The sequence below is a fragment of the Rhinatrema bivittatum genome, chromosome 9 (assembly GCF_901001135.1).
Source record: "Rhinatrema bivittatum chromosome 9, aRhiBiv1.1, whole genome shotgun sequence".
Classification (NCBI taxonomy): Eukaryota; Metazoa; Chordata; class Amphibia; order Gymnophiona; family Rhinatrematidae; genus Rhinatrema; species Rhinatrema bivittatum.
Genome location: NC_042623.1, coordinates 179870417 through 179886209, shown reverse-complemented (window position 1 = coordinate 179886209; position 15793 = coordinate 179870417). Strand labels below are relative to the sequence as shown.

Sequence of the window (15793 nt, the reverse complement as noted above, 5' to 3'; positions counted from 1 at the left end):
TGGGGAAAGGTGTGATAACAATTAGAAGTGTTTTTAAGAATGGGAACTAAATAAAGGGGTATCATATGAATTTACAGTAACAGGAACTATAGATAATACTGATTGGCATAACAATATATAAATAAATACAACTATAATATAATAACTACAATGTACAGGAGCCAGCGTTCTTAAAGCATTCTTAATCATATTCGAAGGAGGAGGTAACAGCTCAGCTACTCGAATTGTTACTCAATTGCTGTTAGGGATTTTTATGTGGGGGGGGAGGGGAAAGGGGGTAAGCTTGCCGGAACAACCAAGTTTTAAGTTTTTTTTTTAATTTAGGAGTGGAGGTTTCAATGCGTATATCAGGAGGCAGGGAATTCCATATGGTGGGGTCAGCAAGGGAAAATGCTCTGCTCATGGTGGAGGAGAGTTTGATAGATTTGATAGATTGAGTACGGAGGGTTCCTTGTAGGGCTGGGCGAGTAGGTCTATTGGAAGTGCGGGGGAGGAGAGGGGGGTTGATCCAGTTGAGGTTTGCATTTAACAGACTTTTATGGATGAGGGAGAGTGCTTTGTAAAGTATTCGTGAGGGTATTGGGAGCCAATGGAGTTCGATAAGCGTGGGAGTAATGTGGTCTCTTTTTTTAGAGTTTGCCAGTATACGTGCCGCGGTGTTTTGTAATAGTTGTAACGGTTTGGTGTGCGTTGAGGGGATGCCAAGGAGGAGGGCGTTACAGTAGTCTATTTTAGACAGGATAATAGACTGAAGAACTGTACGAAAATCAGAAAAGTGTAGCAATGGTCTGAGTTTTTTTATCGTTTGTAGCTTAAAATAGCAGTCCTTTATGATAGAGTTAATAAATGGTTTAAAAGTGAGATGGTTATCAATGAGGACACCTAGGTTGCGAGTGTGTGCGGAGAAAGATGTAGATGCATATGAGAGTGGGATAGCTGGAAGAGGCTTCTTATTAGAGATGATTAAGAGTTCAGTTTTGTTGGGATTTAGAGCCAAGTGCATGTCTGTGAGGAGTTGGTTAATGGAGGAAAGGCAGGATTCCCAGTTTTGTAGGGCAGTTTGGAGGGAGTCAGAAAAGGGGAAGAGAATTTGCACATCGTCTGCATAAATGAAATGCTTGATGTGAAGGTTGGTAAGAAGGGTGGTAAGGGGAAGCATGTAGATATTAAAGAGGGTAGAGGAGAGGGAGGAGCCCTGGGGAACACCCTGAGGGAGACTGATAGGTTCAGATTCATTGTTATCAACTAGGACAGTGAAAAAGCGATTTTGGAGATAGGATTGTATCCAGGCGAGTGCATTACCAGAGATCCCAATACTGAGGATGTTGAGGAGGATAGAGTGATTGACCGTGTCAAACGCAGCGGAGATGTCTAGCATAGCAATCAGATAAGAGGATCCCGAGTCGGTTCCTCTGATAAGTGTGTCGGAAAGAGAGAGTAGTAGGGTTTCAGTACTTAAATGCTTCCTGAAACCATGTTGGGTTGATGGGAGAATGTTGTGTTTTTCAAGGTGAAGGGAAAGGCGAGAGTTAACTAGTTTTTCAAGAATTTTAGCTAGGAGGGGTAGGTTGGAAACAGGTCTGTAATTAGACAATGTGGCAGGATCAAGATATACCATTCTGGTAGCTTTCTATATCCGTGGGCAGGTCTGGCCTTCAGGTTTGGAGACGGAGCCTGTACCATTCTGGTAGCTTTCTGTATCCGTGAGCAGGTCTGGCCTTCAGGTTTGGAGACGGAGCCTGTACCATTCTGGTAGCTTTCTATATCCCTTGGCGGGTCTGGCCTTCAGGTTTGGAGACGGAGCCTGTACCATTCTGGTAGCTTTCTATATCCGTGGGCAGATCTGGCCTTCAGGTTTGGAGATGGAGCCTGTACCATTCTGGTAGCTTTCTATATCCGTGGGCAGATCTGGCCTTCAGGTTTGGAGACAGAGCCTGTACCATTCTGGTAGCTTTCTATACCATGGGCAGGTCTGGCCTTCAGGTTTGGAGACAGAGCCTGTACCATTCTGGTAGCTTTCTGTATCCGTTGGCGGGTCTGGCCTTCAGGTTTGGAGACAGAGCCTGTACCATTCTGGTAGCTTTCTATATCCCTTGGCAGGTCTGGCCTTCAGGTTTGGAGACGGAGCCTGTACCATTCTGGTAGCTTTCTATATCCATGAGCAGGTCTGGCCTTCAGGTTTGGAGACAGAACCTGTACCATTCTGGTAGCTTTCTATATCCGTGGGCAGGTCTGGCCTTCAGGTTTGGAGACGGAGCCTGTACCATTCTGGTAGCTTTCTGTATCCGTGAGCAGGTCTCGCCTTCAGGTTTGGAGACGGAGCCTGTACCATTCTGGTAGCTTTCTATATCCATTGGCAGGACTGGCCTTCAGGTTTGGAGACGGAGCCTGTACCATTCTGGTAGCTTTCTATATCCGTTGGCAGGTCTGGCCTTCAGGTTTGGAGACAGAGCCTGTACCATTCTGGTAGCTTTCTATATCCATTGGCAGGTCTGGCCTTCAGGTTTGGAGACGGAGCCTGTACCATTCTGGTAGCTTTCTATATCCATTGGCAGGTCTGGCCTTCAGGTTTGGAGACAGAGCCTGTACCATTCTGGTAGCTTTCTATATCCGTTGGCAGGTTTGAGACACTGATTCTAGGCGAGGCCTCGCCACTTAGCTGTTGTACAGGGGCATGGGCGCATGTTTCCTTCTCTGCTGGTTCTGCCTCTCCCTGTGCAACCTCGTATCCCGCTGGTTCTGAAATCAACGGACACTGTCAGCCATAAGGACCCTGTCCCGACTGGTGCGCATCAGTCTCTCACTCCAGAGTATGTAGCGCACACTGAGATTTCTGCACGTCATTCGCATTTAATCCCCAGCACTCCCTGAGCTTTCATAGATCGCTCTGCCTTCCCATTCACTCTGCTCCCTGAAGGCTTCTCTATTTTATCACCTACCTAAATGAGGTTTGCCTAAAAGTGGGGATATAGGGGCTAATGTTGTGTGCCGCGGTCTCATAACTAAACTTTACTGTCCAAAATACGAACATGATTTCTCTCAGGGTTTGGAAGATGCTGACTTTTCTGCAAATAATACTAATCTGTAGCTCCTCTTTCTATCCACATTTGTTCTGATCCTTTGTTCTAGGGGTTCAAGTAATAGGGTGAATGAAAGTAGAGATGACGGCTTTCCTTGTGACGTTCCCCTGCCCCTGAAAACCCTCCGCTGACTTCACACCAGCTCCAGAAGTCCAACCCATGACATCCAATTATCTCCCAAACCCAATTTGCTTATAGCAAGTTTACAAAATCCAGGATACTCGGGTAAGTGGCTTCTCTGGTTGGGTGTTGTGTTTTTTTGCTGTTACAAATATCAGAAGTCTGGACTTTAGGAACATCCCCAGCCTGATACGGGGGGATTAATTTGGGCTGATAGTCTAAGAGCCAGCCTTTTGGCCATTTCTTGCTGTTGGCATTGGGGATGTCAATAGGGCCGTGTGACTCTCTGCAACGTCTCTCTCGTCTTTGGGGACTGAAGAGATTCATGCGGGAGCTCCGGGGCTCTGAAACACTCAGTAAAGGGGCTCATGATATGAATCCATCCAACCATGGAGTTTTATGTGCTTTTAGAGTCTTTCATACTGCCGCTGCCTCAAGGCGAGAGAGCGGTCTGTGAGCTGAGCCTGGGAAGTTGCAGATCAATGATTACAGCATGCAAGGCTCCACTCAGGAAAAAGATCTAAGAGTCGTCAATAATAATACGCTGAAATCTTCTGCTCAGTGTGCAGCAGCAGCAGCAGCCAAGAAAGCAAATAGACTGCTGGGAATTATTAGGAAAGGAATGGAGAGTAAAACACAGAATATCCTAATGCCTCTGGATCACTCCTCATCTTGAGTACTGTGTGCATTTCTGGTCGCCGCATCTCAAAAAAGATATAGCAGAATTAGAAAAGGTACAGAGAAGAGCGACCAAAATGAGAGGCATGGAATGAGTAAACGTTAATCAGTTGTTTATTCTTTCAAAAAGTAGAAAGTCCAGGGGACACACAATGAAGTTACCAGGTAATACATTTAAAACTAAGAAAATAAAATAGTTTATTATTCAATGCATAATTAAGCTCTGGAATTCATTGCCAGAGGATGTGGTGAAAGCTGTTAGTGTAGTTGGGTTTAAAAATGGTTTGGACAAGTTCCTGGAGGAAAAGTCCATAAACCATTATTAAGGTGGAGTTGCAGAAATCCTTGGGATAAGCAGCTCAGCATCTGTCTACCCTCCTGTGATCCTGCCGGGTACTTGTGACCTGGCTTGGCCACTGTTGGAAATAGGACGCTGGGCTTGATGGACCTTTGCTGTGACCCAGTATGATAAGTCTTATTTCACAATATCTGTATTTTTTATTTTTTTTATTGTTGGTTCTTTTAGAGAAGCTGTCAATCTCTGCTGAACTTCCTGTCAACTTCTGATTTTTATCTTAATTTTATTTGCGCATTTACATGGGCTCCTTACTGAGCTGAAGCACCAGCTCCTCATTCAGAATAAAAATGTGTTCTCCTGAGGATCAATATGTTTCTTGTCCCTGAAGGAATATTGTAGTCGGCTTTTCTTAACCAAATACACTCTGGTGAGCATCCAAGCTCAAGATTTTTGTTCTTAGTGATTGCTTTTTGCTCCTAGAAGCTACTTTAATGGCCTGCCAGGAACTGCTGCTTTGACAACATCCTAGACCACTGCCACCCTCGTTCTTATTTCTAATTGCACTGAGCAAACCCTTTTTCATTGCCCAGTTAGTCTGAGGTGTTTTTTTTTTTACTGATCTAAATGTAAATATTCAACTCACACTGGATCATGATCAGTCCAAGTAATAAATTCTATTCCTGTCCATTTCACGTCACAGCTGAGGCTCTGATTTATTATTGAATACATTTATATGGAATCGGGGTCTGGGACAGCTCCAGGGCTGCTAGAAGTGGCCTAAATTTGCTTCTCACCCTCACCTAGGTTGTCCCTTTGTTCTACTGAAATCTCTGCCTGATAAGAGAGGTCCATCGGGAGGGCGAGCACGTTTACGAAACCGCATCCCACTCTGGGTCACACCTTATTGCTTCAAGGTCTGTGTCACTGGTCGCCTGCATTGCCTCTCCTGCTTTTTGTTTGAAGCCAGTAAGGAGTATGGAAAGAGAGCGTTGTTATCCCTGATAAACCTCTCTTCTCTCTTTGGGTGAGTTTCCTGATTCAGAGCGATGTGGTCTGCCAGTGTCTCTGCTCCTGTGCACGGCCAGAACGCCCACAGGACTGCGCTAGTTCCCTGCCCATCCTCGGTGCAGGGGAGTGGAATTAAAGGGCCATCTCACCTCGGGGTCTGTGGGGGTCCCTCAGGATTATTTGCCTGTGACAAATGGCGAATCTTGGTCGCACACTCACACTCACACACACACTCACACACACACGTACACACACACTCACACCCACACACACACACTCACACACACACGTACACACACACACTCATACACTCACACACACACATTTCCAAAGTATGGCAGGCTTGGCGGATTTTTCATTGCAGTCTCAATCGTCTTCTGCTGGTGACAGGAGATGTTGGACCAATTTGCTGCTGGGATTGTTTAAGCCTCTCCAAATTAAGTCCTGGGAAGAAAGAGGAAGTAAATGGGGAATTTTTAGTAAATGTTGGGAATTATTAGGAAGGGAATGGTTAATAAAACAGAAAATGTCATAATGCCTCTGTATCGCTCCATGGTGAGACCGCACCTTGAATACTGTGTACAATTCTGGTCGCCGCATCTCAAAAAAGATATAATTGCGATGGAGAAGGTACAGAGAAGGGCTACCAAAATGATAAAGGGGATGGAACAGCTCCCCTAGGAGGAAAGACTAAAGAGGTTAGGACTTTTCAGCTTGGAGAAGAGACGGCTGAGGGGGGATATGATAGAGGTCTTTAAGATCATGAAAGGACTTGATGTAAATCGTTTATTTACTTTCTGATAATAGGACCAGGGGGACTCCATGAAGTTAGCAAGTAGCTCATTTAAAACAAATCGAAGAAAATTATTTTTCACTCAGCGCATAGTTAAGCTCTGGAGTTCATTGCCAGAGGAAGTGGTTACAGCAGTCAGTGTAACTGGGTTTAAAGAACTTTTGGATAAGTTCCTCGAAGAAAAATCCATAAACTGCCTTGATGGTAATTAATAAGTAATAGTAGCTTGTGATCTGTCTAATGTTTGGGTACTTGCCAGGTACTTGTGACTTGCATTGGTCACTGTTAGAGAGGATCCTGGGCTTGGAGTGACCCAGTATGGCATTTCTTATGTTCTTCTGAGGGCTTTCTCTTGGCATCTTCTCATGTGCCTTGGAAAATGGATTGTGAATGAAGACCCCCTAAGGTATTCAGTCACTGCCATGCCAGAAGCGGAGGCGCTGTGCTCCCCCTGGACACCCAGGATATCACAAGGGAGATATCCAAGGCAAATGTCCTGAACTGGGCATAGAGAGGAGAGTCGCTGTGAGTCTGGCAGAGCAGCAGAAGCATTATATTATATTATATTATATTGCTCGTGGAAATGAAGTTATGTCCAGGCCATTGTCCCTGCAAGGAAATGAATCCCGTGCTGGCTTGCATGAGGATGCACCCTGGACATGGTCTTTGTTCACTCATGGGACGTCTGCCGGGGTGATGTATCCCAGAATGCTGTGCGAGGGGGTAAATATTGCTGACAGGGTCCCACGGAGACGCGGAAGGCCTCAGCTAGCCCGTCATGGAGGCTGGAAGGGATTACTCTCCCTGACTCTCCCTGAGGTTTTACAAAATTGGGGATAAGGCCCTCTGCCTGGGTGGATCCTTTATCCTCAGGGTGCCCGGGCTTCCTCTCCCTGGCAGCTGGCACTGCCTTTCTAGGCTTGTCCACACTTCTGACGGACGTGGGCTTGACCCTCCTGTGTCGCCATGCCCTTCAGCAGAGGCCCTGTGAACTCCGGCCAGAGAGAGAGAGAGAGGGCACCGTGCAGGCTCCGGGCCTCGCCGTTCCCCTTCCCTCCGCCCGTGGTTCGGCTTTGGGGGTTCTGCAGCCGGGGCCCAGCTCGCACAGAGTGAACCAGGGATTGCTCCCTGTTTGAAAGTTGCTTTGAACAGAGAGCGACAGAGGAGCTGAGGAGGAGCAGATGGCTTCTGTTTACTTTAGAAGAATACATTTAGAGAGAGCTCCTGGGCCACGTGACCAGCGCTTCCTCGGGAACAGATGGAGGGCTCTGAGGTGAAATACATTTTTAATGGATTTACCGTCTCTGCACAGATAAGCTGTTCCCCTCCCTCCAACCCTTATCATACAGGGCTGGATTTACTTTTTCCCTGTTCTGTGGCTCTAGGAAAACAGAGCAGTAAATCTGGGGGCAGGGCACAGGCTTTGTCTCAGCTCTACAGAGTTAAGCACTATGGTTGTGAGCTTCCTCGCAGCGGTGCCCCATCAGTACCGGCAGCATGAGCTTCCTCGCAGCAGTGCCCGTCAGTACCGGCAGCGTGAGCTTCCTCCCGGCGGTGCCCCGTCAGTACCGGCAGCGTGAGCTTCCTCCCGGCGGTGCCCCGTCAGTACCGGCAGTGTGAGCTCGGTCAGTACCGGCAGCGTGAGCTTCCTCGTGGTGGTGCCCCGTCAGTACTGGCAGTGTGAGCTTCCTCACAGCAGTGCCCGGTCAGTACCGGCAGTGTGAGCTCGGTCGGTACCGGCAGCGTGAGCTTCCTCACAGCGGTGCCCCGTCAGTACTGGCAGCGTGAGCTTCCTCCCTGTGGTGCCTGTCCGTACCGGCAGCGTGAGCTTCCTCACGGCGGTGCCCCGTCAGTACCGGCAGCGTGAGCTTCCTCCCGGCGGTGCCCCGTCAGTACCGGCAGCGTGAGCTTCCTCCCTGTGGTGCCTGTCCGTACCGGCAGTGTGAGCTTCCTCACGGCGGTGCCCCGTCAGTACCGGCAGCGTGAGCTTCCTCACGGCGGTGCCCCGTCAGTACCGGCAGCGTGAGCTTCCTCCCAGCAGTGCCCTGTCCATGCAAAGAAATGGAAAGGCAGAAATTAACTGGGGTTTATGCTATTGCACCATATTCCATCAAGAATTACAAGATCAGCAGGTACAGGGATGCTGCCCATACCATCCACTCAAAATTGCTCATTTAAATAGTGTAAGAGAAAGGACTATTTCCATTGACTGGCCCCAACTGTGGAACTCTAGTCTCTACCACAAGAATTGCGGATGGAATTGGACATTAAAATGTTTTAAAAGGGTGTTAAAACTTGGCTATTCGAACAGGCCTTCCAAGATTCTTTAGTATTTGTATTTATCTTATTAATGCTCTTACTGTTCTGAATCCTTAACTGTTTAAATCTTATTTTTAATTATTTAATTATTTAATTATTTAAATTGTTTTTTTTTATAATTTTATTATGAAATTATGTTTTTATATCTTTTCATTTAATTTTGGAAATACGAATATTTTTAAATGGATATTTGTTAAAAATGTAAACCGATGTGATATGTTCTCATGAAACATCGGTATATAAAAATAAATAAATAAATCAGCAAACCTTGCAGACTAGATTGGCCTTAACTGCTGGGGTCCAGGCCTCCCTCCTGTATTCCTTTCCTCTTGTATTATTTTTAGGGGGGCCATGTAGTTGCAGAGTTTGGGGGAGCTTGTAATGCATGCACTGTATGATAATTACCCCAGCGGTGTGACGTGTAGAGAGAGCGCTGTTATGTGCAGGCAGCCGAGGAGGGTCCCCTGGTCTGAGCAGGACTCGGAGTTATCTCATCACAATCCAGCTAAGGCCTGCGTATTCTCAGCAGGTTCAGGTCTCGTAACCTGGCTGTGAAATTATCTTTCTAATGTTTTGCTGCTTTTTATTTATTTATTTATTTATTTTTAATTTTTATATACCGAAGTTCTTGTAAGGACTACAAATCACTCCGGTTTACATAAAACGATAAACTGCCCAACAGAGAGAGGGGCTTTACATAGAACCGTAGAACAGATGGAACGATATAACTGGCTTTACATAGAACCGTAGAACAGATGGAACAATATAACTGTATGTCAATTTAACATAGTAATAAATAAATATTATAAATATTATTATTATAGTTTAACGTAGTAATAAATAAATATTATATATACAGTTTAACTATTTAACGTAGAGATAATGACATATTAGCGCTGCAAAATAGATACAATAAAATATGATGAACTTTTGGACTCAAAGATTGTTGTACAGTTGCAGGGTCCTGATAGTAGGACTTGGTGCGGTGTCCATAATTTGGGGATACCTCATATTTAGGATGTCTTTCTGTCTGAGTAGAATTAAGAGTCTGGGAAGGCTTGTTGGAAAAGCCAGGTCTTCAGTCTTTTTTTGAATTCTTGATGACTGGGTTCAAGTCTTAGATCTGGGGGGAGCGAGTTCCACTGGTGGGGGCCTGCTGAAGATAGTGCTCGTTTGCTCAATGATGATTTTATTTGTGGGGCATGCAGTGTTCCTTTGTATGCGCTTCTAATAGGTCTAGAAGATGTGTACGGTTGGAGTTGAGAGCTTAACATAATAGGAGCTAGTTTGGTTGTCGCTTTGTGGACGATTGTGAGTACCTTATAGAGTATCCTGTGTTTAATAGGAAGCCAATGTAGGATTTTTGTTTTGTTCTTACTTTGGAGCAGGTGAGCTTCACCTCCTGAGACATTAACGCATTCTTACCCTGTAATGGGAAGAGGAGGCAGCACTCCACTCTCCCACCCTCCCTCAGATCTTTATCCATCCCCTACTTCTTTATCCCTATCTCTTCTCCCCCACTTAGAGATTTAGCAATTTGCTCTCTCCTCCTTGGATGCTTCTCCCCTTTTGCTCTCCCATCCTTGGATGCCTCCCTCTGCCTGTGCTCTCTCTTCCTTGGATGCTTCTCCCTCTCTGCTCTCCCTTCCTTGGATGCTTCTCCCTCTCTCCTCTCCCTTCCTTGGATGCTTCTCCCTCTCTGCTCTCTCTTCCTTGGATGCTTCTCCCTCTCTCCTCTCCTCTCCCTTCCTTGGATGCTTCTCCCTCTCTGCTCTCCCTTCCTTTGATGCTTCTCCCTCTCTGCTCGCCTTTCCTTTGATGCTTCTCCCTCTCTGCTCTCCCTTCCTTGGATGCTTCTCCCTCTCTGCTCTCCCTTCCTTGGATGCTTCTCCCTCTCTGCTCTCCCTTCCTTGGATGCTTCTCCCTCTCTGCTCTCCCTTCCTTGGATGCTTCTCCCTCTCTGCTCTTCCTTCCTTGGATGCTTCTCCCTCACTGCTCTCTCTTCATTGGTTGCTTCTCTCTCACTGCTCTCCCTTCCTTGGATGCTTCTCACTCTCTGCTCTTCCTTCCTTGGATGCTTCTCCCTCTCTGTTCTTCCTTCCTTGGATGCTTCTCCCTCTCTGCTCTCCCATCCTTGGATGCTTCTCCCTCACTGCTCTCCCTTCCTTGGATGCTTCTCCCTCTCTGCTCTCCCTTCCTTGGTTGCTTCTCTCTCTCTGCTCTCCCTTCCTTGGTTGCTTCTCTCTCTCTGCTCTCCCTTCCTTGGATGCTTCTCCCTCACTGCTCTCTCTTCCTTGGTTGCTTCTCCCTGACTGCTCTCCCTTCCTTGGATGCTTCTCCCTCTCTGCTCTTCCTTCCTTGGATGCTTGTCCCTCTCTGCTCTCCCTTCCTTGGATGCTTCTCCCTCTCTGCTCTCCCTTCCTTGGATGCTTCTCCCTCTCTGCTCTCCCTTCCTTGGTTGCTTCTCCCTCTCTGCTCTTCCTTCCTTGGATGCTTCTCCCTCTCTGCTCTCCCTTCCTTGGTTGCTTCTCCCTCTCTGCTCTTCCTTCCTTGGATGCTTCCCCCTCTTTGCTCTCTCTTCCTTGGATGCTTCTCCCTCTCTGCTCTTCCTTCCTTGGATGCTTCTCCCTCACTGCTCTCCCTTCCTTGGATGCTTCTCCCTCTCTGCTCTCCCTTCCTTGGTTGCTTCTCCCTCTCTGCTCTTCCTTCCTTGGATGCTTCCCCCTCTTTGCTCTCTCTTCCTTGGATGCTTCTCCCTCTCTGCTCTCCCTTCCTTGGATGCTTCCCCCTCTTTGCTCTCTCTTCCTTGGATGCTTCTCCCTCTCTGCTCTCCTTTCCTTGGATGCTTCTCCCTCTCTGCTCTCCCTTCCTTGGATGATTCTCCCTCTCTGCTCTCCTTTCCTTGGATGCTTCTCCATCTCTTCTGTTCCCTCTTGGATTCTCCCTCCCCTCTTCTCCCCCTCCTTCGATGCTTATCCTGCTCATCTCCTGCTTGTAGCACTTTCCTGCTGCTCTGCTCTGGAGCATTGTAATATTTTGCTGATTTTGTTGTTAATTATTAATTGTCATTGGCCCAGTCCCATTTACATTGTTATTTTTTCCCTTGACTCCTTTATAAATTGCCCTGGAAACAAATACAAAGAAGGAAATGGTATTAAGGAGATTAAAAAATGGAGTCGGAGGGAGGAAGAGGACTGAGGAGGTAGAAAGGTGGTGGATGGAGGGCCATGCATGGAGTCAGTGGAATGGGGAATGTGAAGCATGGAAAGATCTGAGGGGGAAGGGGAAGTCTGAGTGCATGCATTGGCTAAGAGACACAGGGAGGGGAATGTTGGAAGCCATGTACATGGAAAAAAGTGGTTTTACCTGCGTAAATCATCTGTCTGAACACTGCCCACCCCGGTGTGGTTGCAAGTTTGGGGGGAGGGACAGTGCATGCCTAGGTTGCATTTTCTCCCGAGGCTTGCATCGCCAGGGCTCTGTGAAACTGCCTCTGCTGCCCCTCTCCTCTCCTCTCCCACTCACCATGAAGTCTCTTGCTTTGTTCTCTTCCAGCAGGCGATCATGCCGGGATTATTCAGTCTCTCTACCTGGTCTGCTCTCCCGCTAAAAGCATCCTGTGTTAAGGCTTGGGTCAGTGGTTACACCATGGGGCTAACGGCAAATCTCAGTTATGTCAACCCGGAAAATGAACCAGTGGAAGGTAAAAACGGGGTCTGGATTACCCCCATCTTTATCTCAGTCAAACAAATCTAATGCCTCTATTAGCTATCATTTTTAAAGGGCTACTAGAGAGATGCAGCACTGTACATATACACGTAAGGGGCCATCCCTTTCCATGGAGCTTACAATCTAGTCAAGCAAACAACATGACAAGTAAGAGTCTGTGAGAAGTGTATTTACTGTAGAGCAGTACTTAAAGCAGTTTAAAAAAGGTGAGTGTTTCAACTGGATATGAATGCAGCCAGAGAGGGAGCCTGACTCACTGACTCAGGAAGTCTGTCCAGGCATACGGCATAGTAAAGGGGGAAAGCAAGGCATTGGGAGTTAGCGGTGGAAGAGAAAGGCACAGATAAGAGTGACTTGCATGAAGAATGGAGTTCATGAGGAAGGGTGTAGGGTGAGACAAGAGAAGTCAAGTCATGAGCTACACAGTGAAAGCCTTTATCAGTAAGTAAGAGAAGCTTGAAGTGTATGCAGAAGCAGAGAGGGGTCCAATGGAGAGACTTCAGAAGAGGGGTTACCTGATCATAGCGATGCTGAAGAAAGAGACGTCATACAACTGAAGTTTGAATAGATTGCAGTGGAGAAAAACTGTTCAGCGGGAGGCCCATAAAGAGCAAGTTGCAGTAGTCTAAGTGGGAGGTGAAATGAGAGTGGATGAGTATTTTTGTAGCTTGCTCAGAAAGGAATGGACAGATTTTAGCGATGTTACACAAGAGCCAGCAGACTTTACTAATGGAGGAAAGAGAGGTGCCAAAGATGACCCCCAGGCTAACGGGCCAAAAGAACCAGGAAGATGAGAGCACCATCCACAGAGACTGAAAAAGAGGGAAGATGTTATGGGGGGAACAGAAGTTCCATCTTGGCCAAGTTTAGGTGGCAGCAGAATATCCAGGCAGCAATGTCAGACAAGTAGGCTGAAATGTCTGGCTCAAAGAGGTAGATCTGAGAATCAACATAAAAGTGGTACTGAAATCTATGCAAGGAAATCAGAGGGTTGAGGGAAGATGTGGAGATAGAAGAGGGTCCAGGACAGAGCCTTAGGCACACATGCTAACAGCAGAAGAGCTGTGGCAGAAGACCCAGCTGAGGATACACTAAAAGGTAGAGGAATACAAACTAAAGAGTAGCAAATCACCTGGACCAAATGGTATGCATACTAGGATATTAAAGGAATTTCAAATGAAATTTCTGATCTATTAGTAAAAATTTGTAACCTATCATTAAAATCATCCATTGTACCTGAAGACTGGCGGGTGGCCAATGTAACCCCAATATTTAAAAAGGGCTCCAGGGGCAATCTGGGAAATTATAGACCAGTGAGACTGACTTCAGTGCTGGGAAAAATAGTGGAAACTATTCTAAAGATCAAAATGGTTGAGCATATAGAAAGACATGATTTAATGGAACACGGTCAACATGGATTTATCCAAGAGAAGTCTTGATTAACAAATCTGCTTCATTTTTTTGAAGGAGTTAATAAATATGTGGGTAAAGGTAAACTAGTTGATATAGTGTATTTGGATTTTCAGAAGGTGTTTGACAAAGTCCCTCATGAGAGGCTTCTAAGAAAACTAAAAAGTCATGGGATAGGAGGCGATGTCCTTTCGTGGATTACAAACTGGTTAAAAGACAGGAAACAGAGAGTAGGATTAAATGGACAATTTTCTCAGTGGAAGGGAGTGGGTAGTGGAGTGCCTCAGGGATCTGTTCTTGGACCGGTGCTTTTCAATATATTTATAAATGATCTGGAAAGAAATACGACAAGTGAGGGTTGTGAACGCGCCCTGTGGGTCCTGAGGAGGGACACGGAGGCATGATCGCCTGCTCCTTGGGGATAGTGAGTCCTTGGCCTACGGGGCGACTCAGGGAGGAGCCCAAGACACACCCCGAGGGAAGTGAGTGAATACAGGCGCGGGCGAAGCAGGAACACAGGGACTGGGACGAGGCAAGGTCAGCCGTCCGCTGAACCAACACGCACCAGTGAGACCCAGCAACGCAATGCTGGTCTCGAGAGTAGCCCTCCGGCCACTCTGTAGCCCTTCCAGGCCCGCCGCTAGGGAGCGACGAGTGCGTGAGGTCAAACAGAAGCAGAGGGAATGGTAAATAAAACAGAAAATGTCATAATGCCTCTGTATCGCTCCATGGCGAGACCTCACCTTGAATACTGTGTACAATTCTGGTCGCCGCATCTCAAAAAAGATATAATTGCGATGGAGAAGGTACAGAGAAGGGCGACCAAAATGATAAAGGGGATGGAACAGCTCCCCTATGAGGAAAGGCTGAAGAGGTTGGGGCTGTTCAGCTTGGAGAAGACACGGCTGATGGGGGATATGATAGAGATGTTTAAAATCATGAGAGGTCTAGAACGAGATGTGAATTGGTTATTTACATTTTCGAATAATAGAAGGACTGGGGGGCACTCCATGAAGTTAGCAAGTAGCACATTTAAGACTAATCGGAGAAAATTCTTTTTTACTCAATGCACAATTAAGCTCTGGAATCTGTTGCCAGAGGATGTGGTTAGTGCAGTTAGTGTAGCTGGGTTCAAAAAAGGTTTGGATAAGTTCTTGGAGGAGAAGTCTATTAACGGCTATTAATCAAGTTTACTTAGGGAATAGACACTGCTGTTATTGGCATCAGTAGCATAGGATCTTCTTAGTGTTTGGGTAATTGCCAGGTTCTTGTGGCCTGGTTTGGCCTCTGTTGGAAACAGGATGCTGGGCTTGATGGACCCTTGGTCTGACCCAGCATGGCAATTTCTTATGTTCTTATGACTAGAGGAAAGCCAAGGAAACCAGGGTTCAAATCCCACTGCCACTCCTTGTGACCTTGGGCAAGTCACCTTACCCTTCATTGCCCTAGGTACAAACTTAGATTTTAGCTCCTTTGGGGATAAGAAAATACCTACAATACCTGAATGTAATCTGCTTTGCAGTGCCAAAAACCAGAATATAAATCTAAATAAAAAGAAGTAACAGAGTCCTGAAATTTAATCGAGAACATTTGTATCAAGGAGGGTTGAAAGCAAGAGACAGGTCATGGAGGATGAGTAATGAGTAGAGGCCACTGGAGACTTTGGCAAGAGCCCTCTCTGTGGCATGCAGGGGTGAAACCAGACCGCAATGGATCTCGAATGGCTTGAGATGAAAGAAAGTCAAGATAGCAGAGATGAACAGCAGGTTCCAGCAAAGATCGGAAGCCCCTGGGGGACAGGGACGTAAAAACATAAGAACCTGCCATACTGGGTCAGACCAAGGGTCCATCAAGCCCAGCATCCTGTTTCCAACAGAGGCCAATCCAGGTCACAAGAACCTGGCAAGTACCCAAACACTAAGAAGATCCCATGCTACTGATGCAATTAATAGCAGTGGCTATTCCCTAAGTAAAATTGATTAATAGCCGTTAATGGACTTCTCCTCCAAGAACTTTTTTGAACCCAGCTACACTAACTGCACGAACAACTATAGTACCTGAAAATGTGGAATGGATAAATAAGTTTGGATGCACATGGACATGGGATGAGAGCTAGCAGAGCAAGTAGGTGCAGTAAGGGTCCTTTGAGGAGTGCAGTGACCACAGGACGATTGAAGGCAGAGGGGACCGTAGCAGTGGCAAGTGAGGACGTGAAAGCTGCAATGGATGGACTGCGGAGGGCCTAGAGCTGAGGAGCTGGCTGGGAATGGGGGTCAGAGGAAGAAAAGGAAGAGGAGAGGGATGAAATGTGGGCAGCAGCATGAGCTAGAGAATTCACAATTCTTTCTCCTGTGTTGC

The 15793-nt window shown here is 46.7% G+C and overlaps 1 protein-coding gene across 1 annotated transcript in view; it reads left to right on the top strand.

Moving 5' to 3' along the window:
- Positions 1–15793, top strand: part of VWA5B2 (von Willebrand factor A domain containing 5B2) — a 453973-nt gene that overhangs the window by 280386 nt on the left and 157794 nt on the right. The window contains exon 39 of the mRNA XM_029617330.1: positions 11852–11999. Coding sequence (XP_029473190.1) covers positions 11852–11999 — 148 coding nt within the window. The remainder of the gene's footprint in view (positions 1–11851; positions 12000–15793) is intronic.